This window comes from Puma concolor, chromosome E4 (assembly GCF_028749965.1).
Source record: "Puma concolor isolate L17-30 chromosome E4, mPumCon1.1.hap2, whole genome shotgun sequence".
Lineage (NCBI taxonomy): Eukaryota > Metazoa > Chordata > Mammalia > Carnivora > Felidae > Puma > Puma concolor.
In genome coordinates, this window is record NC_141683.1 from 24,616,000 (window position 1) to 24,641,749 (window position 25,750).

At 34.7% G+C, this 25,750-nt stretch overlaps 1 protein-coding gene and 1 non-coding gene across 13 annotated transcripts in view; one reads left to right on the plus strand and one right to left on the minus strand.

Annotated features, from left to right (window-relative positions):
• Positions 1–25,750, minus strand: part of KCNT2 (potassium sodium-activated channel subfamily T member 2) — a 364,649-nt gene that overhangs the window by 188,501 nt on the left and 150,398 nt on the right. For all 12 annotated transcript variants that reach the window (XR_015245793.1, XM_086693290.1, XM_086693289.1 and 9 more), the window contains 3 exons: positions 6,232–6,412; positions 4,883–5,047; positions 2,824–2,960 (listed from right to left, as the gene is read on the minus strand). Coding sequence is in view for 11 of the 12 variants with exons in the window: in XM_086693290.1 (XP_086549416.1) it covers positions 2,824–2,960; positions 4,883–5,047; positions 6,232–6,412 (483 nt within the window). In the remaining variant the exon portion in view is untranslated. The remainder of the gene's footprint in view (positions 1–2,823; positions 2,961–4,882; positions 5,048–6,231; positions 6,413–25,750) is intronic.
• Positions 19,754–19,860, plus strand: LOC112864852 (U6 spliceosomal RNA). Its single transcript, XR_003224011.1, has one exon. It is a non-coding gene; the product is annotated as a U6 spliceosomal RNA (small nuclear RNA).

The following is a 25,750-nucleotide window of genomic DNA, read 5'->3' on the forward strand; positions in this document are numbered from 1 at the left end:
TTTCTTAACCCAGATTTTTTAGTATTACCAGCCTGCTACCTCTCTCATCCTCACTATCATCCTTTTTAATTTCCAATGAATGAATGATTCTTGTAAATGTGGTTGATTTTGCTGAGAAATCATTTTAATACTATTAATAATAAATGAATTATGCTAATTCTAAATTGTGAAATTAATAAATATATAAGCAAATAATTTTCCCTCTACCCTTCTAGGTTCTTGGCTGAGACCCCTTCTGTAATAAAAAGACAGATTAACAGAAGAAAAACAAACAAGTTTAATAACACATATACTTTCTGTATAAGGTACAAGTGGGAGACACAAAGGAAAACTATTAACTCCTCTCCCATGAGGCCACCACCTTAAACTCCTTCTTCAGCTAAAGACAAAAGATGTTTGGCTAAAGGTAGGGGGAACCAGATATGGGACCTATCAGGAGAGCACAGTAAACAAGGGTAAGATTGTTAGGCAGATTTAGGTCTTTGCCTTCTCATTCACAAAAATTTCCAGAGATGGAGTTATCCTCCTCTTCCAGGCACTGAGGGGGAGCCAGCCTTATGGATTGAGATGTTCCTCACAAATGTAAATATCCCTTACAAAAAGGGTTAACTTCTACTTGGCTTTCAGTTTTTCCTAAGTCTACTGTTTCCTTAAAAATAACCAGCTTGTGATAATCCTGCCTTGGAGGCACATTTGGGGGCAGCAAATTCTGCTACTTTCTATAGTATTAAGCTAAAATACTACCAGATAATTCTAAGAGCTTACTTTATTACATAATGAAAAGGCTTCATTTATCACATAAATTCATAGTGAACATAATATGGGAATTATTCTTATGTGAAGAACTTAATGTATACAATAAAATAAACATATTGATTACCGATGCAGATGAATATAAAGATCCAAGTTATGTTAGTGCCTAAGCAACTATTTTTTTAGAGTTCCCAAATAATGCATTTAGATAGCAAATAGCAAACACCTAAAGTCATCTTTTACTTGAGGTACTGGGAGAATCTGACTTAACTACTGTACGTACAGTGACAACTATGAAGTATTTAATCCGCCAAAAAAACTAATATATTTTCAAAGAAACTAAATTTCCTAATTATGCACCATTCATTATATCCTGATAGTTTCTACTAACTTTTTTGTTTCAGAAGGTATTAAATCATTGAAGATCTCACTTTAAGTGACCTGTTGCATCTAAATCAAAAGTAATGTCAAAGTTCCAGTTACAAAATATCTAGTCATCAACTTGCAGGAGTATGTAGCAAAAAAGAGTTTGAGAATTTTCTTCTGTTCTTTTCCATCACCATCCTGCACACACATACACATACACACCACACACACACACGTACACACACACAGAACATGCACAAACACACCCATACCCATTAACACACGTACCAAGACAGCCAGAAAAAAATAAAACAACAACAACAAAGAAAAAAAAAAACGTATGCTCTAAAATTCAGTGAGGAGACACATTTAAAAGACTTTGTAAGACAACTCAAGGATAAATATGTAGATGTAGGATCCAAGGGCAGGCCACCCCAAGATGGGCCACTTTGGCATGAAGACTATTTTAAGCTAAAAAGCAATCAAAACCCAGCAGATTCAGGAAAAGGTCTTTATCTCCCTCCTCACTGCCTAAGAAGAATTTAGATTAGATGAGAAAATCTGCTCCAGGAAGAGAGCTATCACCATAGATAACTACCTTAGGATATAAGCTAGGTAGGATAGGGAGGGAGGAACCTAGCAAGGCCTGTTTGATCAAAATTTTCCATGTCCCATTCTCTCTGAGTGGCCCAGCAAACATATGCTTACCAAATTAATTATTCTTTTTCATCTTCCTGTAAATTATTTTCCTTCCCTTGGAAGACCTCTACCCCTTCTCGTCTACCCCTTCTCCTTAGTTCAGAATGACATATATACCTCCTTTTGCCTAACTATCTTTGAAAGTTCCACATCCGTATGGATTCCCTGTACATGAACTATTAAATTTGATTTTCTCTTGTTAATCTGTCTCTTGTCAATTTGATTCTTAGTCCAGCTAGAAGGACCTAGAAAGGGACAAGATATTTTTTCCTCCCCAACAAAGACATGTTTAAAACTTTAAAAGCAACAAAAAACATGGAGCAAAACCACCTCTGCTAAAGATTTCTTCTGGCTTCTGAAGCTATGGGTATTGTTTGCAGATGCCCTGACTCCCTGGTGTCCATGGTCTGCCCAACCATGCTTTCACTCTGCTTATATGGAACGACCCCATGATTTGTGACAGATGCCTATGCCTATGTCACCTTTAAGCGAGGCTGGCTAGCACATGTGCAACAGGAAAAGAGCAACTAAGACTCAGTTACTCTTCTGATTCCTCCAGCCCCCAGGGACAACTCTAACACCAGGCAACAGAAGTGTCATCTGCCCACTATATAATACAAACTCTAAAAATTTAAACCGTGACTCAAACTGCTTTGGCATTTCACATAATGTTTGGCACAAGATTTTTATTTGTGGAATAAAAACAGTATTCAAGGATTCAGAGACTACTCTAACAGTGGGTCTGGATAACTCAGCTAATTACACCATGCCACACCCTTATTGTGTTGTGTGAACACGGTCCACTGAATATCCTCGCACTGAGAAAGAGGAGCAAAACACTGGTTTTATATTTTTAACCTTTCAATTTGACCAGCAGTAGGATAAAGGCAAGACCCTGTATTCAAAAGTACTTAAATACACCTTTCAAGAAGAAAACCGCTAAAATTTGGAGGAGAGAAAAGATATTAAAGTATTGCAAGATGGAAAATAGATAGGGATACCTACTTTGCTCTCAACAGATCCTGATCTTTAAGGGCTGAGCCTTGAAGGTAGATAACTCTTTGTGACCACATTGGAATCTGCAGTACCCTCCGAACTTGCACATCCATTTCAGTAGGACACAAAATCACCACATAATAATCCTGTTCAAAATAAAATGGGCAATAGGATGAAATCAATAATGCTGTGTTTTATATTACATAAGTAAACAGAATGTCTAAGAACATTTAGAAATACAGTGCAAGAGAAATAAACTTTCACTAGTAATTAAAAATCTGCATTTAAAACCTGGGCATGTATTAATTAACATGACACTATAATAAACATAACTGAGACATATAAAAATCACATAAAAAAAAATACAATAATCCTGATCTTTTTCAGTCTCATTAGTACCATGAAGAGAAAGTAACCAGTGCTTACTATGTATACATTTCCAGCCTATGAAGTTTTCAGTAATAACTTCAGGCTAATTCTAAAATATACGATACACACAGGGAAGAGGTGCTTAAAAATCAATTCATACTTCAAACTGTTACTTACTGTTTGAAAAACTATGATGGTGATTTATATCATTTGGTCATATTATTATTTATTGATAATAATGAAAAATCTCTGATGAATATCTGAATGGATAAGGATTCATAAGAATATTGATAATACAAAGTAAATTTAACAGTTTAAGATCATGTATTTCAAAATAATGGTCCTTTGGAGAAAACACAAAGGTATTCTGAGTGATAAAATAGTTTAATACACAGGTTATAGGAATTACAATTCTGTGGTAAACATTCACCATTTTATCCTCTAAAATATATCTGGTAGAAATCTGGGCAGTTTTGAGAACTCTCCATATTGATATTTATCAGAATAAATTACTATATATCAAAATTTGGGGCTTCAAATTTTCCCCAAAATAGATTTTCTTTATGGGTTATAAAGAGAAAACCTGTAATTATTTAATATGCATAATAATAAGAATAAATATGGTATTTCTTGAAAAATGCAAATTATATGAAAACAAAAGAATGTATCATGTAATTTAAGTATGACTTATAAATTGCATTTTTAAAAATATTTTTTTAAGTATTTTAAAAGTTCTCCAGTGTGGGGTACTTGAGTGGCTCAATTGGTTAAGGGCTGAACTTCAGCTCAAGTCATGATCTCATGGTTCATGGATTCAAACCCGTGCCTTCCTCTTTTTCTACCCCACTCCCACTCACACTCTGTCTCTCTCTCACACACAAATAAATAAATAATAAAAATTTTTTTAAGTTCTCCAAAAGTCAATTTAAGGGAGATCTAATTAGAACTGTACTCAGTACTGTCTTGACCTTAAGATTGTCCAACCTCTTGACAACTTGACTGAGGAAATACAAGACATTCAAGTAGCTCTTTCCTGTTTGACCTAAATTAAGTGCATTAAGCAGGAAAGGAGATTACCTAAATCTACACTGGCCCACTACCATGGCAAGTGGAAAAGTATCTGAAGATTTTATCTGCATAGACAGATGAAGAGATTTTTTTTTCTGAATTAGTGTTCTCAATTCAGCCAGTTATTGTCCAATTTTTGGTGATTCATTGCTACTATACGACCTAGTTACATTCTAGGAAACAAAGGAAAAAATGGAAATTTCAGACTTCTACATTTCTATCAGCAACACTTGATAAAATTTTTGATATTTTCAAGTAGATGATACTGTGAAATTACTTTTTCATTGTTTTATATTTTATTTTAAATTTCACTGTTTCATAAAAATATCATTTATACATTACCCAAAAGAGAAAAAAAACAATCCTTTTAATTCAAAGAAAACCTTTCTCTGTAGCATTAACATAATTCCATCTGTCTTTTAGTGTAGATACAGAAGGAAACTTAAAATACTGTGTATTCTTTAAGCATTTTTTCTATGTTCCCGGTTATATTTGTAGTTCTTCATTTACTCTTTCTAAATTGGAGCATATAAATAAAATCTTCCAGAATGCAGGCTGCACCTTCAGTTAATTGACTTTGACAATATGTTAGGTATGATCCAGTAAAATGCATAACATAATTTTAATGTACCTGAAGTCTTGGGTGAGCATAGAATTCATTTAAAAAGTCCATAAGTAAATCAATCTTCAGTGAACTGACACACAAAACAACATGCTTCTCAGTTTGAGCTCTATGTCGACTATAGTTTCCACCTGACTTTTGTCTCTCCATCCACAAATAGGCCAGCTGTTCAAACTGTAATGCATTTTCCACATATGAATGAAAAACACTAGGCATGAAAATAAAAACCAATGCAATACATCCATTGTTTATTAGATATACTCAATTTCTTAGATGGAACTCATTGAGATTCAAATTATCCACATTCCCTTCAATAACAGACTTTTCATGTGATTGCTGCAGAGGTCGCTAATGCTTCTTGGGTGTTTCAGGTCTCTATAGAAACATATTAATATGAATTTCCTATTATATTACTAACACTAAAAGGTTTGTGCCTCTGCTTTATGCCCAGGAAAGCAGGCAGCCATGATGTGCCATGCCCTGCATCAAAGAGAAAAACCTCAATGGCATTTCTTCTACATTTTTCTACCAAGTTCAGCACACATCTCATGCAATGAGAGATACCCAACACACACGGCCACATTCTAGTTGCATAGCAGCAGTTGGTATGTAAGGGAAGTAGATGGAATAGAGGAGGGATGTCAGGAAGGAATACACGCATGGTTGAACAGGAGTGGGAAGATCTTTTTCATACCTACATAAAGTATACTTAGATAAACTGTGGCCAAGGGTTTGTAATGGAAGATACAAATTTGATTTGTATTTGCCATATCTTATTTCTAACCTGCTCACCCACAGGCACCCAAAAGCTCACTGTAAGAACGAGTTGCAGATCACATCTACTCATCTTTAGTCTCCTTTTATACCTCTGTCCCTTTGCGACCACCTTATCCACTCCCAAAACGTTGCATAATATTTATGTATCATCTTCAGATTTTGTTTTAGTTGACCAATAAATGCAATCCATTTTTACTTACTACAATGTTCAGCTTTTATATTATTTCAAGAATCAAAAGAAATCAAACCTTCGTAAGTTTATTTCCTTGGTCTATCATTCTATAATTACAACTAAATCCTGTGATCTTATAATTAACAAGTTAAATACCCTCTATATAAAAGAAACATCTTCAAGAACTGGAATGAGATGTGAGCTTTATCACTCGTGAATAGGGGTAAAAAATCAGTTTCTAATATAATGTGAAAAGGAATTTCCTGAGGCCATTTTAATTAATTGACTAGATACAATAATAACATGTGTTAATAGATTAATAAACCGCCCACATTTCATTCTAAGCATGGAAGATTTCATTTTATAAGGCTTTATACATTTCTATAAAACTTAACCTGGCTGTGTTTACCTGTATGGGTAGAACCACAAGAGCAACACAGATCATGGCAACAACAAAAAGCTTAGAGGACCAGGTTTCAGGCGTGACATCCCCAAAGCCCACAGTAGAAAATGTCACGATGCAGAAATAAAGGGAGTCAAAGAGATTCAGCTTCTTTCCTATCCGTTCAAGATGTTGGATTCCACAAATGCTAAGGAAACAAATGTGCATTAAAATTAAAACTTTTAAATTGGGCACATTATTTCTTATTATTCTTTTGAAAGCCAAAGCACATTACATAAAGCACATTCAGTGAGTTGGAATCTTATATTGTACAAAATATATTTTTTCTCATGAAAACATAATTTTTAAGTTTTTACGTAATTAACCAAATATAATATTATTTTTATTAATAATCAAAAGTTGTAGCCAAAATATCACAGAGTATACCTGAGTAGAATGTAAAAGGAATAGACTGAATTTCATGGCTGACTTACACAGACATTTTGAATGCATGCCAGGGAACATAGAGACAGAAATTGCTAAATTTATTCCCTGTAAAAGAGTGATAGCCTTTTTTTTTTTTTACAGGAAGCTATCTTATTGTATAATATGTGTGTATATTGTGTGTGTGTGTGTGTGTGTGTGTGTGTGTGTTTCATGTATACATGAAAGGTTTGAGGCTTTAACAGGTGCCAACTCACTCTCAAGAGATCACCATCTGTACAAAGCTAAGTCAGAGAGTAGCATAGAAATTGTTACAAGATGTCCCCAAAGTAAAATGGTTAAAATAGCATTAAAAATAGCCCAACTACAGGCTAAAAAAATAATAATACTAAAAATAAAAATAAATAAATAAAAGGCATGGTGACACTATGAAATAAACATATATATTGTACATTTTTGGAAATATAAGTCATATCTCTCATAAATCATATCTGTAACATAAATCAGTGTATGATGGCATATGATTCAGCAAGGGGGAAAAAAACAAGTATTGATGCATGTTACAATATGGATAAATCGCAAAAACATGCTGAGTGAAAGAAGACAGATGTACAAGACTACAGACTTTATGATACTGTTAATACAAAATGCCCAGAAAAGAGAAACAGAGCAGACCAGTGGCTGCCTGGGGCTGATGGTGGGAATAGAGTAATAGAAAATGTTCTACAACGGGAATGTGGTGATGATTGCAGAACTCTGTAAATGCATTTAAAATGGTTGGTATTTACACTTAAAATGAGTGCACTATAAGGCATGTAAATTATTCCTCTACAAATCTGTCCAAAACAATCTGTGTTTACTTTTGGACACTCATTCCAACCCCTATGCACAACGAGCGGACATAGCGTGATTTTGGCGACCATGAATAAATAGTACTCAATATTTAAATTCAAGAAATTCCTTTTCTATCCTTTTAAGATAATTTTCTTATTTATTTAAGTTACATACAAAACATGTTTAATTATCTTAAATATTTTTTTGTTTTATTTTTCTAAGGCAGAGAATACGCAGGTGGATAGTTAGGTAGTTGGGTAAACACACAAGTAGTTAAATCAAGGGACAGAAGAGAAAGCCTAGAGTACTTCATACCATTTTACTGCTGAGGCAGAAACTGTTCTTTTCTTCTTTTCCTTTTTTTAAAAAATATTTTCATTTATTTTTGAGAGAGGAGTGAGACTGAGCGGGGGAGGGGCAGAAAGAGAGGGAAACAGGATCCTAAGCGGGCTCTGCACTGACAGCAGAGAGCCCAATGCAGGATTTGAACTCACGAACCATGAGATCATGACCTGAGCCAAAGTCAGTCGCTTAACCTACTGAGCCACCCAGGTGCCCCTTCTTTTTTTTTTTTTTTTCTTTTTTTAACTCCAGGTTTTCAGAATGTAAAAATTGCCCTTGTTCTATGCTTAGGAATTTTCTGTGAGCTGCCTGCCAGGTCACATGAGTTCATTTGTATCAGGCTATTTGCTCAGCTGCCCCTATGCAGTATAATAGTCAAGCTAATTATAATACTATTCAGATAAAATCTTACCATAACCAAAGAGAACAACTGTTTGATAACAAACATTTTTGTGGATTAGGTTTTTTATTTTATTTACAATAATATATATTTGAAAATGTAAACAATTTATACTTATCTTTTATACTATAGTAGAAAATAAAAGTGAAGATAAATTATACATCTTTAAAAATTCAAATGTGAAGGCTTACTATATTTTGCATAACTACACATTAAATGTCAATTCCTGCTTATAGATAAAAATGTCCATTTTGTAATTCAAACATTATCTTCCCCTAAACTACTAGAAAAGTCCCCTACTCTTACTTCCTGCTCTTCAGTTTGCTCTCATATTTAAAATGACCTATTCATAAGGGCCATATTCACATTCTTAAACAAAGCTTACATACACATACGCCAATCTCAGGTTCAAAACAGCCATTGGATTCTTACTATTTAACAACACTCTTTAATTCATGGTGTGATAGATTATTATGATAGATGCCAGTAAATCAAGTCTTCCTATGTTCATACCCCTTTGCAGTGTGGTATTGCTGTACTTCCCATCAAAAGCGAAAACTAGTTCTCCACGTCCTTACATTTTAATGGCCTAATAACTTGTTTTGACCAACAGAATACTATAGAAGTGATGCTGTGTGGTCACAGAGTGTGGATCTTAGAAGATCCTGAAGCTCTTGTTCTCACCATCTTAGAAGACTGAGACTACAATTCTATGAAGCGGACTGGTACGATCTACTGAAGGCTTACAGGTCATGTGGAAAAAACCAAAATGTCCCAGCTGACAGCCAGCACCAACTGCTAGACATGAGAGTAGGGCCACCTTGGATGCTCCAACTCCTGTCAGGCCATCACATGACTGAAGCCAAGAGTACTGAAGGTGAGATCAGGAGAAACACTGCCTAGTTACCAACCACAGAATTGTGAGAGACAACAAACTATGCTGTTTTAAGGCACTCCTCTTTAGGTGACTTGTTATTTGATAATAGATATGTGATACATACAGAATTAACTAGACTCTAGCATCTGGATCTAATCTGTGTTTTCTCAAACTTATCTCCCTTTCACTTACTATTTACATCGTATACGTATCATAGTATATAATCCTTACCCTCTATTTCTACTTTTGCCTAATCCATTCCCTTCAACTGAGAGCCCTCTTCCTGCAACACCTACTACAATTCCTATTTTTTGAACCCTAGCTCAAAAATGAAGCTCCCTCATAGACTTTATTGAATCTCAATTTCAAGAAATTCCAGAAGTTCCTGCTGAATTCTGAGAGCTTATGAGTTCATGTCTTATACAAATACCAATTTTTAGAGTTTAATACTTATTATCCCAACTCAACTATTATTTACCCTACTGACACTATTTAAACTGTACATTTTTATTTCCTAGAGCACTGAGCACAAAGTGCTTGGTAGGCACTGATTAACTAACTGCTAAATGAACCAAAAAACACCTGGTTAAACCATACTCAGATAATATATGCAAACTCCAAAAAGTATTTCATTCATGCGTTTCAGTTTTTTATCACTGAATAACAAATTGCCCAAAACTCAATGGCTTAAAACACTAAAAATTTATCATTTCACATGATAAATTCTGTGTTACATGGGAAGTTTCCCTGGTTTTCTTAGGCTTGCTCACGTGGCTCATTGTACTAGAAGTCTGGCTAGAATGAAAGGTCCAAGATGGCCTCAATCCTGTGACAAATGGCCAGTGTTCGTCGTTGTCTGTGTGCCTGGCTTGGTTTTTCTCCATGTGACCACTTATCCTCAAATAGACTAAACCATCTTCCTTACTGTCTCAGGGCAATAAGGGCAACTCAAAGTCCTCTTAAGAACCTAGCTTTATCTGCCCCATTCTGTTTGCCAAACCAAGTCACAAGATCAGCTCACATTGGAGGGGTGTGGAAATAGATGCCACCCCCTCATGAGAGGAGCTACAGAATTTTGTAACCATGAACTTTTGTTTTTCAGTTCACCAAACTGTACAAATGATAAAACTTATCACAACCTATACAAATCATAATAAATTTTATTGAATGCATCATCTTACAGTCTAAGATATTTAATTGCTTTGACATAACTGTAGTTAATCAATACTTGCAATCATTTCTTATAATCCTTATGTAAAATGCCATTTTACTTGACCTAGAAAAATTATATGAACCTTTCACATATTTATCAATTTCACATTTAAGATTCAAGACTTGATATTCCTTAATACTCACTAAAGCAACATGAAAATGAAGACACCCACACCAGCTGTTACATGTCTGATATTATTACATAAAAACAAAAATCAACTTTTTTAAGAACTATTAAGGTAAATATACTGAATTACTTTTAGAGTTTCTCTATGATTTTGAATAGGCCCACCAACTGGTTTCATTTAGAGTTTCATTTACTGGGTCACTGCTTATGTCCATGGATAACAATGTCATTACATTTTTAAAAAATGGTGATATTAATATATTATCTTCTAAGTCAATTATTATTTTTGTAATAAATAAATGAATTTACTTTCTTCTTCCCATAAGAAAATGAGGCATACCATATTTAAATATCTAGCCCAAGAAAACAGTAATCCTTTTCGGTTATAGATCTAATCTGTTCCCTCTCTCTTCCTAACTCTCAATGCCCTTTTATCTTATTCACAATAAAATCCAAAAGCCCCTGGCTCTTCTCAGATCTTATCTTCTAAAGACCATCTCTTACTCACTGCCCTCCAACCACACCAGCCTCACTGCTATTCCTGAAACATAAAGTAGCACCCAAATCTTCTTTAAACATCCTCCTTTTATTTCTTTTTTTTTTTTTTTTAATTTTTTGTTTTTTCAACGTTTATTTATTTTTTGGGACAGAGAGAGACAGAGCATGAATGGGGGAGGGGCAGAGAGAGAGGGAGACACAGAATTGGAAACAGGCTCCAGGCTCCGAGCCACCAGCCCAGAGCCCGACGCGGGGCTCGAACTCCCGGACCGCGAGATCGTGACCTGGCTGAAGTCGGACGCTTAACCGACTGCGCCACCCAGGCGCCCCTCCTCCTTTTATTTCTAATATTTCTAACGTCAAAACTGAATCCAAAAACTCCTCTCTAAATTTGCTCTTAACAAATTCTTCAAATCCAGTGTTGGCAAACCCCGCTCTCTTGTTGATAGTGTCAAAATCCTAGAGTCATCCTTGACTTGTCTCCTTCTTTCACAGATCACATCCAAACCCTTATCAAACCCTACTGTTTCAAGCTTCAAAATATAACCAGAACCCACTATCACTACTCACCATACTACTGCAATATTTCATGCCATCATCTTCTCTGCCCTGCACTACAGTGAACACTCCCATCCTTCTCCTAGAAACCTATCACCATCGTGCCAGAGTTATCTTATGAAAACATAGGTCAGATCATGCTATTCCCCTACTGAAAACCCTAAGAGGGCTTCCAATTTCATTTGACTAAAAGCTAATGTTCTTAGATTTGTTTATAACACACTAACCAATCTGACCCTTCCCTATGCCTTTCAGACTTATTTTCTACTCTTATCCCTGTGTTTCACTCTACCCAGCTACACTGGCATTCTTGCTCTCTGATCAACATAAGAGGCATGTTCCTTGTCATGGACCACTCTCTCTGTCTACAACCCTATTGCGCCAGATTTTGTCATCACTAATTACTAATTCCTCACATCTTCCAAGTCTTTACTTCTATACTGACCATCATATATACTCTTAATCTTTCTTATCCTGCTCAAATAAAAAAAAAAAGAAAAAGTTGGGGAAGGAGCCATGATGGCAGAACAACAAGGAAGTTTTTTGTGTGTCTCACATCCATTAAATACAGCCAGACCAACATTAAACAATCCTGCACACCTAGAAAACTGATCTGAGGATTAACACAACAATCTGCACAGCCTGAACCACGGAATTCAGCAGGAATTCACCCCCAAAAGAAACAGCAGGAAGAAACGATAGCCAGGGACGTAACCAACACAGATACAAGCAACATGCCTGAACCAGAATTTAGAATCACAATAATAAGAATACTAGCTGGAGTCAAAAATAGATTAGAGTCCCTTTCCGTGGAGATAAAAGAAGTAAAAGCTAGTCAGGATGAAATGCTATAACTGAGCTGCAATCTTGAATGGAGACCGCCACGGCAAGGATGGACAAGGGAGAACATAGAATCAGTGATAGAGAGGACAAACTTATGGAGAATGATGGAAGCAGAAAACAAGAGGGAGATTAAGTCAAAAGCGCATGATTTCAGAATTAGAGAAATCAGTGACTCATTAAAAAGGGACAACATCAGAATCATAGGGGTCCCAGAAGGGTAAGAGAGAAATAGGGGTAGAAGGGTTATGTGAGCAAATCATAGTGGAAAACTTTCCTAACCTGGGGAGAGACATAGACATCAAAATCCAGGAAGCACAGAGGACTCCCATTAGATTCAACAAAAACCGACCAACAACAAGGCATATCAGAGTCAAATTCACAAAATACTCAGGCAAGGAGAGAATCATGAAAGCAGCAAGGGAAAAAAAGGCCTTAACCTACAAGGGAAGACAGATCAGGTTTGCAGCAGACCTAGCCACAGAAACTTGGCAGGCCAGAAAGGAGTGGCAGAATATATTCAATGTGCTGAATCAGAAAAATATGCAGCCAAGAAATCTTTATCCAGCAAGGCTGTCATTCAAAATAGAAGGAGAGATAAAAAGTTTCCCAGACAAAAATTAAAGGAGTTTGTGACTACTAAACCAGCCCTGCAAGAAATTTTAAGGTGGACTCTCTGAGGGGAGAAAAGATGACAAATAAATAAATAAATAAATAACAAAAGCGACAAAGATTAGAAAGGACCAGAGAACACCACCAGAAACTCCAACTCTTCAAGCAACATAATGGTAATAAATTCCTATCTTTCAGTACTCACTCTAAATGTCAGTGGACTCAGTGCTCCAATCAAAAGTCAGAAATGGTAACAAACAGAATGGATAAGAAAACAAGATCCATCTATATACTGTTTACAAGAGACCCACTTTAGACCTAAAGACACCTTCAGGTTGAAAATAAGTGGATGGAGAACCATCTATCATGCTAATGGTCAACAAAAGAAAGCCGGAGTAGCCATACTTATATCAGACAATCTAGACTTTAAAATAAAGACTGTAACAAGAGGTGAAGAAAGGGCATTATATCATAATTAAGGGGTCTATCCACCAAGAAGAGCTAACAACATTTATGCACCGAACGTGATAGCACCCAAATATATAAATCAATTCATCACAAACATAAAGAAGCTCATTAATAATAATACCATAATAGTAGGAGCCTTCAACACCCCACTCATAGCAATGGACAAATCATGTAATAAAAAAATCAAAAAGGAAACAATGGGTTTGAATGACACACTGAACAAGATAGACTTAACAGATATCTTCAGAAAATTTCATCTTAAAGCAGCTGAATATACATTCTTGTCTAGTGCACATGGAACGTTTTCCAGGACAGACCACATACTGGGACACAAATCATGCCTCAGCAAGTACAAAAGATCAAGATCATACCATGCATATTTTCATACCACAGCACTATGAAACTCGAAATCACCACAAGAAAAAATTTGGAAAGCTAACAAATACATGGAGACTAAAGAAAATCCTACTAAAGAATGAATGGGCCAAACAAGAAGTTAAAGAAGAAATTAAAAAGTATATGGAAGCCAATGAAAATGATAACACCACAACCAAAAACCTCTGGGACGTGGCAAAGCTGGTCATAAAAGCAAAGTATATAACAATCCAGACCTTCCTAAAGAAGGAAGAAAGATCTCAGATATACAACCTAACCTTACGCCTTAAACAGCTGGAAAAAGAACAGCAAATAAAACCGAAAACCAGCAGAAGACAGGAAATGATAAAGATTAGAGCAGAAGTTAATGCTATCAAAACCAAAAAAAAACAGTAGAACAGATCAATGAAAACAGAAGCTGGTTCTTTGAAAGAATTCACAAAATTGATAAACCACTAGCCAGTTTGATCAAGAAGAAAAAGGAAAGGAACCAAATAAATAAAATCAAGAATGAAAGAGGAGAGATCATAACCAACACAGCAGAAATAAAAACAATAATAAGAGAATATTATGAGCAATTATATGCCAATAAAATGGGCAATCTGGAAGAAATAGACAAATTCCTAGAAACATATACACTACCAAAACGGAAACAGGAAGAAACAGAAAATTTGAAGAGACCCATAACCAGTAAGGAAATCGAATTAGTAATCAAAAATCTGCCAAAAAACAAGAGTCCAGGGCCAGACAGCTTTCCAGGGGAATTCTACCAAACATTTAAGGAAGAGTTAACACCTATTCTCATGAAGCTGTTCCCAAAAATAGAAATGGAAGGAAAACTTCCAAACTCTTTCTATGAAGCCAACATTACCTTGATTCCAAAACCAGACAGAGACCCCACTAAAAAGGAGAAGCTATAGAACAATTTCCCTGATGAACATGAATGCAAAAATTCTCAACAAGATATTAGCCAACCGGCTCCAACAATACATTTAAAAAATTATTCACCATGACCAAGTGGGATTTATACCTGGGATGCAGAGCTGGTTCAATATCCACAAGACAATTAACATGATTCATCACATCAATAAAAGAAAGGACAATAATCATATGATCCTCTCAATAGATGCGGAGAAAACGTTTGACAAAATACAGCATCCTTTCTTCTTAAAAACCCTCCAGAAAGTAGGGATAGAAGGAGCATACCTCGAGATCATAAAAGCCATATATGAATGACCCAACGCTAATATCATCCTCAATGAGGAAAAACTGACAGCTTTCCCCCTTAGGTCAGGAACAAGACAGGGATGTCCACTCTCGCCACTGTTATTCAACATAGTTTGGAAGTCTTAGCCTCTGCAATCAGACAACACAAAGAAAGCAAAGGCATCTAAATCACCCTGGATAAATCACCCAGGTCAAACTTTCACTCTTTGCAGATGACATGATACTCTATATGGAAAACCCAAAGGATTCCACCAAAAAACTGCTAGAATTGATTCATGAATTCAGCAAAGTTGCACGATATAAAATCAATGCACAGAAATCGGTTGCATTCCTATACACCAACAAAAAAGCAACAGAAAGAAAAATCAAGGAATCCATCCCATTTACAATTGCACCAAAAACCATAAAATACCTAGGAATAAATCTAACCAAAGAGGTGAAAAATCTATACACCGAAAACTATAGAAATCTTATGAAAGAAATTGAAGAAGACACACAAAAAAGGAAAAATATTCCATGCTCCTGGATAGGAAGAACAAATATTGTTAAAATGTTGATACTGCCCAAAGCAATCTACATATTCAATGCAATCCCTATCAAAACAACACCAGCATTCTTCACAGAACTAGAACAAATAATCCTAAAATTTGTAAGGAACCAGAAAAGACCCCAAATAGCCAAAGCAATCTTGAAAAAGAAAACCAAAGCAGGATGCATCACAATCCCAGACTTCAAGCTATACTACAAAGCTGAAATCATCAAGACAGCATGGTACTGGCACAAGAACAGACACTCAGATCAGTGGAACAGAATAGAGAAACCAGAAATGGACCCACAACCGTATGGCCAACTATTCTTTGACAAAGCAGGAAAGAATAACCAATGGAATAAAGACAGTCTCTTCAGCAAGTGGTGCTGGGAAAACTGGACAGACACATGCAGAACAATGAACCTGGACCACTTTCTTATACCATACACAAAAAGAAACTCAAAATGGATGAAAGACCTCAATGTAAGACAGGAAGCCATCAAAATCCTCAAGGAGAAAGCAAGCAAAAACCTCTTTGATCTTGGCCGCAGCAACTTCTTACTCAACATGTCTCCGGAGGCAAGGGAAACAAAAGTAAAAATGAACTACTGGGACCTCATCAAAATAAAAAGCTTCTGCACAGCAAAGGAAACAATCAGCAAAACTAAAAGGCATCCGACAGAATGGGAGAAGATATTTGCAAACAACATATCACATAAAGGGTTAGTATCCAAAATCTATAAAGAACTTACCAAACTCAACACCCAAAACACAAATAATCCAGTGAAGAAATGGGCAAAAGACATGAATAGACACTTCTCCAAAAAAGACATCCAGATGGCCAACCGACACATGAAAAAATGCTCAACATCACTCATCATCAGGGAAACACAAATCAAAACTACCATGAGATACCACTTCACACCTGTCAGAATGGCCAACATGAACAACTCAGGCAACAACAGATGTTGGCGAGGATGTGGACAAAGAGGATCTCTTTTGCATTGTTGGTGGGAATGGAAGCTGGTGCAGCTACTCCGGAAAACTGTACGGAGGTTCTTCAAAAAACTAAAAATAGAACTATCCTATGACCCAGCAATTGCACTACTAGGCATTTATCCACAGGATACAGAGGTTCTTCAAAAAACTAAAAATAGAACTATCCTATGACCCAGCAATTGCACTACTAGGCATTTATCCACAGGATACAGGTGTGCTGTTTTGAAGGGACACATGCACCCCCATATTTATAGCAGGACTATCAACAATAGCCAAAGTATGAAAAAGCCCAAATGTCCACTGATGGAGAACGGATAAAGAAGATGTGGTGTGTGTGTATGTATGTATGTGTGTGTGTGTATATATATATATGTAATGGAGTATTACTCAGCAACCAAAAAGAATGAAATCTTGCCATTTGCAACTATGTAATGGAACTGGAGGGTATTATTCTAAGTGAAATTAGTCAGAGAAAGACAAATATCATATGACTCCACTTATATGAGGACTTCAAGAGACAAAACAGATGAACATAAGGGAAGGGAAACAAAAATGATATGAAAACAGGGAGGGGGACAAAACAGAAGAGACTCATAAATATGGAGAACAAACAGAGGGTTATTGGAAGGGGTGTGGGAGGGGGGATAGGCTAAATGAGGAAGGGGCATTAAGGAATGTACTCCAGAAATTATTGTTGCACTATATGCTAACTAATTTGGACATAAATTTAAAAAATAATAAAATAAAAAAACTCAAAAAAAAAAAAAAAAAAAAGAAAAAGTTTTAATCATTTGTTGGGTTTGGTGTCCACTGTCTATAATCCTCTATATGAATGGAGGCCAAGTGCTTTCTTTATCCATGTTGTCTGAGCACCTAAAATATTGCTAAGCACATAATAACGTTCATGGACTTCTACTGCCATATTTAAATCACCAAGCCTTTTAACCTCTTCAGATATAAACTAAATACAATTTATTAATTTTTAAAAAGCATCCAAAATCTTTATATGGCCACTGACTTAACTGTGGAATCTAATATAAGTGGCAAGACTAAATACTTCTTTGTCAAGGGAGGCAAATGCAATATTCCATAAATCTATGGACTTTCCCACCACCTTTTAATCAATATCACTTGAAATATTCAAGTTCTATAAACAAGAGAATTGGGTTTTACTCTCCCTAGTAATTAGTATTCGTAACTCCAGCATTTGTTTCAGTTAGTAGTACTACTTAAATAATATGATAAATGAAGAATTGGAAATTTGAAATTTGGAAATTGACTTGTATTTATAAAACTTATATTTATTCTCATTACATTCTAAACTCTCTATGTCACTAACATGTTTAAAACTACCTGAGTTATTGAATTATTTGCTACATTTAACTATTTCCTAATCAAAGACTTTACCCAAAATCACACACTTGCCACTGTTCATGAATATTACATACTTTAATACTAAACTCAACCATGTTAGTTATAGAACTTTTCATAATATGGAAAGTGTCTAGCTTATGATTTATGAAAGAAACTACTCTCGATATTAGAGAGAAATCAGCCTAAAATAACTATACATTCTGGACTCCAATGTCACTGTCACGTTAACTTTTGAAACTACTTCCTTTTTGCTCTCTTGTATTTATTTATTTTTTTTTAATTTTTTTTTTTAACGTTTATTTATTTTTTTGGGACAGAGAGAGACAGAGCATGAATGGGGGAGGGGCAGAGAGAGAGGGAGACACAGAATCAGAAACAGGCTCCAGGCTCTGAGCCATCAGCCCAGAGCCCGACGCGGGGCTCGAACTCACGGACCGCGAGATCGTGACCTGGCTGAAGTCGGACGCTTAACCGACTGCGCCACCCAGGCGCCCCTGCTCTCTTGTATTTATTTAGAAGAATCATGTTACTTGAAGGATAGAAACAGTTTAAAGGGAATTTTGCAGAAATTTGCACAAGCTTAACAAATTCTAAAGAAAGAACATTCACACTATTTAAGCAAAAAGGAAAAAAAAAGAAAAAAGGCTCTCAAACCTCCTCACCGAATCATAAAAATTAGATTTAAAAAGTATTTTGAAAAGTATCGTTCCGTGTTATAATTTTATAAAAGTAAAAACTAAGATGTGGAGTAGTTTAATACAGGCAGAAACTGGACTATTCTCATCATATTATTTGGCTATAGCATCATTTCCTGATACCAGTTATGGAGTATCTATATGGAATATGTGGAGAATGTTAAGAGTATCTGCCAACTTATTATAATCTATTTTGGTTATAGTAACACATCTAGCAATATTTTGAAGTTAAGAAATATAAAAATGTATATTAGTGTTCTATGTCAATCATTCAACTAAAAAATAATTTTAGATCATTCATTTAAGCTATCTTTCCAAACAGTAATTCAGCTCCTTTTATGAAGGAATGAAAGACATATATCTTCAGTGTCAACTGTACTTCAATTAAAGAAAAAAAGTGTATCTTCAGGATAGACAGATACACAGATAGTTTATTGTTACTTTATCATATAATTCTTAAGGCTAATACAGCATTGACATACTTTTGATTTGCATTATTCATAAACATTAATATTTTATTTATATATTAGCTATTTTTCCAAGAACTATGAATGCTACAACATTCTAGCTAAGGATCTGAAACCATTTAGTGATTATAACCATTTTAATATAGATTGTTATCTTACTTCATTTATATATGTCTTTGGAGCTCTTATTAAACAAAAACTGCCTCTTCTCCCTGATCATAATTGATGAATTTCAGTTAATTATTATTTTGTGCCTGTACCCAGAAGTGATTTTAATGATGGGTGCAGATTTTCTGATAAACTAAATCTAAGAATGTGCTCAAATAGTCCACATTGGTAATAAAAATATCCTATTTTGCCTTATCATAAGAGATACATCTTTTCAGTCAGTCAAAGACTCAGTTAAACTGCTTAAATTATATCTTGAATTGAAAGTGGTGGAAGAATTTAATAATGCAGAATTTAAAACTAAATAAGCATAGCTGATAGATGTATATAAACACTCCTGCCTTTAAATTTTATAGTAATCAAATTTAAAATTGTTTTGTGACTGGGCCGTAACATTAAAACCAAAAAGTCTTGCTTAGAATTTTAGTGGATATCTAATTGTAACAAAAATTTTGCTTATTATCCTGTATTGTCTGCCTGAACATTTGAAATTAAATATTTTAGTGCTCGCTTCGGCAGCACATATACTAAAATTGGAACGATACAGAGAAGATTAGCATGGCCCCTGCGTAAGGATGACACGCAAATTCATGAAATTAAATATTTTATTCCAATTTAAGATGGAAAAAATAAAACAATGTCATACCATGTTCAATTTATCTTTGTTTAGTTAATCCACATAAAAATTACTCATATTCATTTATACTCATTGATTTTGAAATGGAAAAATGCAAATAATATGATTTTCTTAAAATATATGTTCTTAAAAATACCTGTAAACTTTAAATAAGAAACAAACTGATTTATATAAAACCAATAGGTGCTATAAAACTTAAATGTTTCATAACAGAAAAAGGGTAACCTTACTCATAAAGGTAAGTCATGTGTATTCATACAAATACATTTATGGATGGTTTACTAAAATAAAGCATTGTACTGTATAATAGAGATGTAGATATGAATACAACACCGTCATCTACATAAAAGAGCTTCTAAATCTAAAGTGAATGATTTTAACCCCAACTTTATAATATTGCTAATAATCATACCATAAATTAATAATCAAACATTTAACTTATAACTCAATTAATGCTAACTTAGGTAAATTACTTAATCTTTTTAAACCTTATCCTCAACTGGAAAGTAAATGTAATAACATTAACTTCTTCATTTGGTTCCTAAGGGAATACAATGAACTAATAATGCTCAGTGAAATGTCTGACACATAATAATGCTCAATGAATTCAGTATTTATTTATTTATTTATTTATTTATTTATTTAGTAATTTATTTAGTAATGTATTTATTTAAATTCCAGCCCAGCATAAAAGAACTAAAAGCACAAAAATGAGTCAAATATAAGAATCAACTATCTACACAAAATAGATATAAAGCCTTTGTTTTTCACTTGACAAGAAAATAAATGTACTATTAGAGCAATATAGTCAGTGCATGGCGTGCCTGGGTGGCTCAGTTGGTTAAGCATCAGACTTGATTTTGGCTCAGGTCATGATCTCACAGTTCATGAGATCAAGCCCTACGTGGGGCTCTGCACTGATAGCATGGAGCCTGCTTGGGAGTCTCTCTCTCCTTTGCTCCCTGCCTCTCTGCCACTTCCTGCAGTCTGTCTCTGTCTGCCTCTCTCTCTCTCTTTCTCTCTCTCTCTCTCTCTCTCTCTCTCTCTCTCCCCCTCCCAAAATCAATAAACATTAAAAATAAACACAGTATATGCATAGACTATGGGGAAAGAGACTGGGGTTGAGAAAGTAGCATGTCTGTTCCTCTTTACTATGGAGTTAGTAACAGAATTATTAGCAGCAAACAATCATCCATGAATTAATGAGAGTAGCTGTAATCTTGTCCAATCTTTTCTCAAACCTGCAACTCTCAACTTTCCAAAAAGAAAAGTTAGGCAATTTGCAAAATAAACTCATAATATTTAACTATTTACAAAGACCAGAGTCATGCTGATATTAGCTGACCTTTGGAGGGTTCACTATCATCATTTACGGAAACTGACAACTAATTCTTGGTAATGCAGTCAAGATAAAAAAAAGATTAAGCACTATTTCTCGGCCAAAATGTCAATAACAGGCTAGTGACATGTTTTAAAAAGGACAAGTTATCTCTGAGATTGCCTGAATGAAAGAATTTTCATACAATTATGTAAGCCTGCATATATATATATATATATATATATATATATATGTGATATATATATATATGTGTGTGTGTGTGTGTGTGTGTATGTGTGTGTGTGTGTATAGATAGATAGATAGATAGATAGATAGATAGATAGATAGATAGATAAAATATGTATTTATTTATATAGTTCACTCACTGACCTTGGTAACTACTAAGTATATCATCATATGAGAATATTCATGATTTGAATGTTAAAATGTTAGTATTTAGGGGGGAAATACCAACAAAATTTGCTCTTCTTATATTATTTTTACACATACATTCATATTCACCATTCTTTTTTAAATGTTTATTTATTTTTGAGAGAGAATGTGTGCATGTGTGAGCAAGCAAGCAGGGGAGGGGTAGAAAAAGCAAGGGAGACACAGAATAAAAAGCAGGCTCCAGGCTCTGAGCTGTGAGCACAAAGCCCCATGCAGGGTTCAAAATCACAAATCTTGAGATCATGACCCAAGCCGACGTCAGGCGCTTAACTGACTGAGCCACCCAGGCATCCCCATATTCGCTGTTATTTAAATAGATATTTAATTATATCTAACTTATAGGTTTTCTATTTTACAAAGATTAAATACACCTATTTTTGAAACTATGCATTTTGTAAAGTAGAGAATTTTTGCCATGCATGTGTTTATGTTTTTGCATAATTGTGGTTGATATTCACAATAGCTTAAACTGGACTTTCAAAACTTTCACAGAGCCATTTCTACCTTAATGTAATATAGTTTTATGAATACCCATTTGTGATGATGTCTGTTTTAAAAATCACTTTTGGGGCACCTAGGTGGCTCAGTTGGTTGAGCACCTGACTCTTGGTTTTGGCTCAGGTTATATCATCTCTCAGTTCGTGACTTGGAGCCCCAAGTCCGGCTCTGTGCTGACAATGTGCAGCCTGATTGGGATTCTCTCTCTCTCTCCCTCTCTTTCTCTCTCTGACCCACCCCTGCTTGCTCACTTTCTCGAAAATAAATAAATAAACTTTAAAAGAATAAAAAATAAAATAAAAATGACTGTTACAGAATAAAAATCCTTAAGGAATTTTATGGCATGGTACCTTGGCAAGATTTTCTGAATCAAAGTGGCCAAGCACTTAAACTATGCAGACTAGAGGACAAAATACATCCTTAAATACCTGCTCAGAACTTGATTACCACAAACACACTAAATATACAGAAAAACAGAAAAATATCCTTGGGAATTACATGTCATCTAAAACTTTCACAATCAATAAGGATAAGAGATTGAGTACATGACTCAAACCATATGAAACAAATACAGTTTTTGAGAGGTATAATGTTTTATTTGATTTTCAACCAATGTTTGTAGATTTTCCAGTATGACCTATAGACATCAGAAGATGAAGGCAATGGATAAAAAGTTATAAGGTAAAAAATATTAGGGAAAACTTTGCAGGTGGAGAGAGGAGAAAACTATTTAATTTTTTAAGAGGTTGAATTTATTATAATATTCACTTTCTATTACTAGACAAATGATAGAGGATATATATGATGTTATTAGTATTATTCTACTCCTATCTATCATTAAGGTAATTAATATTTAGTAAGTGCCCTTTTGCTTGTTTGATATTTTATTTTGTTTTGATTTAGTTTCTAATGTAAACTTCTGTTTTTAGTCTGTCAATTTACTACTATAGGAATTTTATATCTATCTCTTGAAAGTGACCTTGGTATATATTTCTGTATCTCAACATATGTTCCTTGAAAAGCCAATCTAGCACTGTATCTGGTAAGCCACTCAGCTAACTGGTCTGTGTTGCATGGCTATATAGCCCGGATTATAAACCCTCTGTAGCCATCTGTGTGAAGAACAATGTATCATTAAACCCGTATTTATCAGAAAAAAAAAAATTGGCAACTCTAGGTTAAACATATTTATTTATTTCGTAAAGGACTTTCCCGATCATTTTAATGAGTTAATGTTTATTGTGGATCTCCAAGAGTAGAATAATTTTCCTAAGATTAACGAAACACACCTGCCAAAATTCTTAGTTTTGACAGAGTATCTCAAAGGATTAGGGTCTTATTAACTCAACTAGGAGAACATTAGCTCATAGTTTGTGCTTTGTCGCAGTATTTTAGAATCAGTTTAGCTTAATTATTAAATGATTTGGGTAATTTTTTATCTTTGTCCATGCCCTGAATTATATCGCCCTGGATTAACTGTTCCTTGAAGGAATTTAACAATGAAACTGTCAGGCCCTGAGGTTTTTTCTTTTTTCTTTTCTTTCTTTTTTTGTGGTTTTTTTGTTTACTTTTTCTTAATGGAAATCAAAACATATAATTTTAAAAGTGCTCCATCTCTATCTTTTTTTTTTTTTTTAAATTTTTTTTTCAACATTTATTTATTTTTGGACAGAGAGAGACAGAGCATGAACGGGGGAGGGGCAGAGAAAGAGGGAGACACAGAATCGGAAACAGGCTCCAGGCTCTGAGCCATCAGCCAAGAGCCCGACGCGGGGCTCGAACTCACGGACCGCGAGATCGTGACCTGGCTGAAGTCGGACGCTTAACCGACTGCGCCACCCAGGCGCCCCTCCATCTCTATCTTAATCACAATTTAAGACTGCTAACAAATCTGTAAACATTCAGTTTCAAATGACCTACCATTCCTTCCTTAGATCCACAAGAATAAATAAGCCTCAATCATCATTCCTTGTTCTTTACTGACTTCCTACAAATCTAAACTTTGAACATACCTGACAAAGTTTAGAAATACAGGACAACAGCGGTCATACTGAGTACTGGATAAGCAGAGAAGCTCCCTCTCTCTGCTGACAAAGAAGCTAAGAGAATAGGACAAATTTTTTTATAAATGCTGTGATTATTTGAAACGTGCATCACCAAATTGAGCATGCCATATGGAAAGGAGGACTCCAAATTGTATCTCATTAAAAAGAATTTAAAATTCTTTTTTCTTAACTAAAATACTGTTAAATCTCATTAAGAATAATTTGAAAGAAACTATTCAAACACTTATGTAAAAAAGCCATAACCACATTAAAACACACACAAAAAGGATTATGCCCCATTTTGCACTAAATGCATAGAGCCAGAATATATACCATATCAAGCATTAAAGTTATAAATACTCTTGGTAATAAAAAAGCTAATACAAATGTATTAATTTTGAAATTTTCACTTTAACTAAATATTCTTCCATTAGGAAAAAGCTAACATGTTAACTTACATATTTTAAAATATTTTTTCTGACTCACCTAGTAAAAGAAAGATCACCAGGATATGAGACAGAAATTATCTAAGGCTACACCAACCATAACATAGCGGTAAGTCTTCTTTCTTATATTAAACGCTTCAATTAAAGGGATTCCACATTGTCCATTACTATTCTGATTCAATATATTTCTTTTAACAAAATTACATTAAATTCATTTCCTCTCCTTTCATCATTAGTGATTTAAGCAAAATAAAAGCATCTGGGGAATAGTCTTCGTAAATTACTCATAGACGCATCAGCCTATGGGCCATTACTATGATAATGCATCAGATGGAAGTAGGGTCTTTTTGTTCATGGTAGGAAGGATGGAACTATAATCATGTAGTGTTTTGTTCTGTGTTCCTCAGGTTATATGCTGCACTGAGCATATATTTATATTCATCTATAATCATTTAGTAAGAAATGTGTACTGGGTCTCAATACAAAATGTATTTTCTAGTGTGAATTGTGAAGGAAGTAGACAAAGATATAAGGCAGTGGGATATGAGAGAGGAGTAAAACAGATTAGCAAGGTGAAATGAGACAAAATTTAGTCAAGAATCAGGTAAAATCATGATCATGTTCTTGTAACTCTCATTTTAGGAGCCTCTAATGTTAAGAAATGAAACCGTTAAGGGAAAAAAAAACAATAAAAACCTGTAACATCAGCAGAATGTTATTATATTTTCATATTTTTAAAACAGAATTGATAAGACAGTAAATAAAGACAAGGTGGTACTTAATCATCTCACATTCCTGTTAATAGATAAAAATGTTTTATTTACCACTTCTTGCTTCCTGGAAAACTCAGGATTTTTCTCTCCTGAATCTCCAATAAAGTGCTTATCATTTTATTTTTGCTCTATTGTAGATCATATACATTTGAAAAAGTTTCACATGAATTTATTCACCTATTTATTAGGTGTTACTACATGGTAGGTAAAGAATTAGGTACTAGGGGAGACAGTGGTATGGAAAAGCTGGCATGACTGGTCCCTTGTGGAAATTAGAGTCCAGTGAAAGAGACAGAAAATGATGACTAACCTAAATATACATAAATTTAA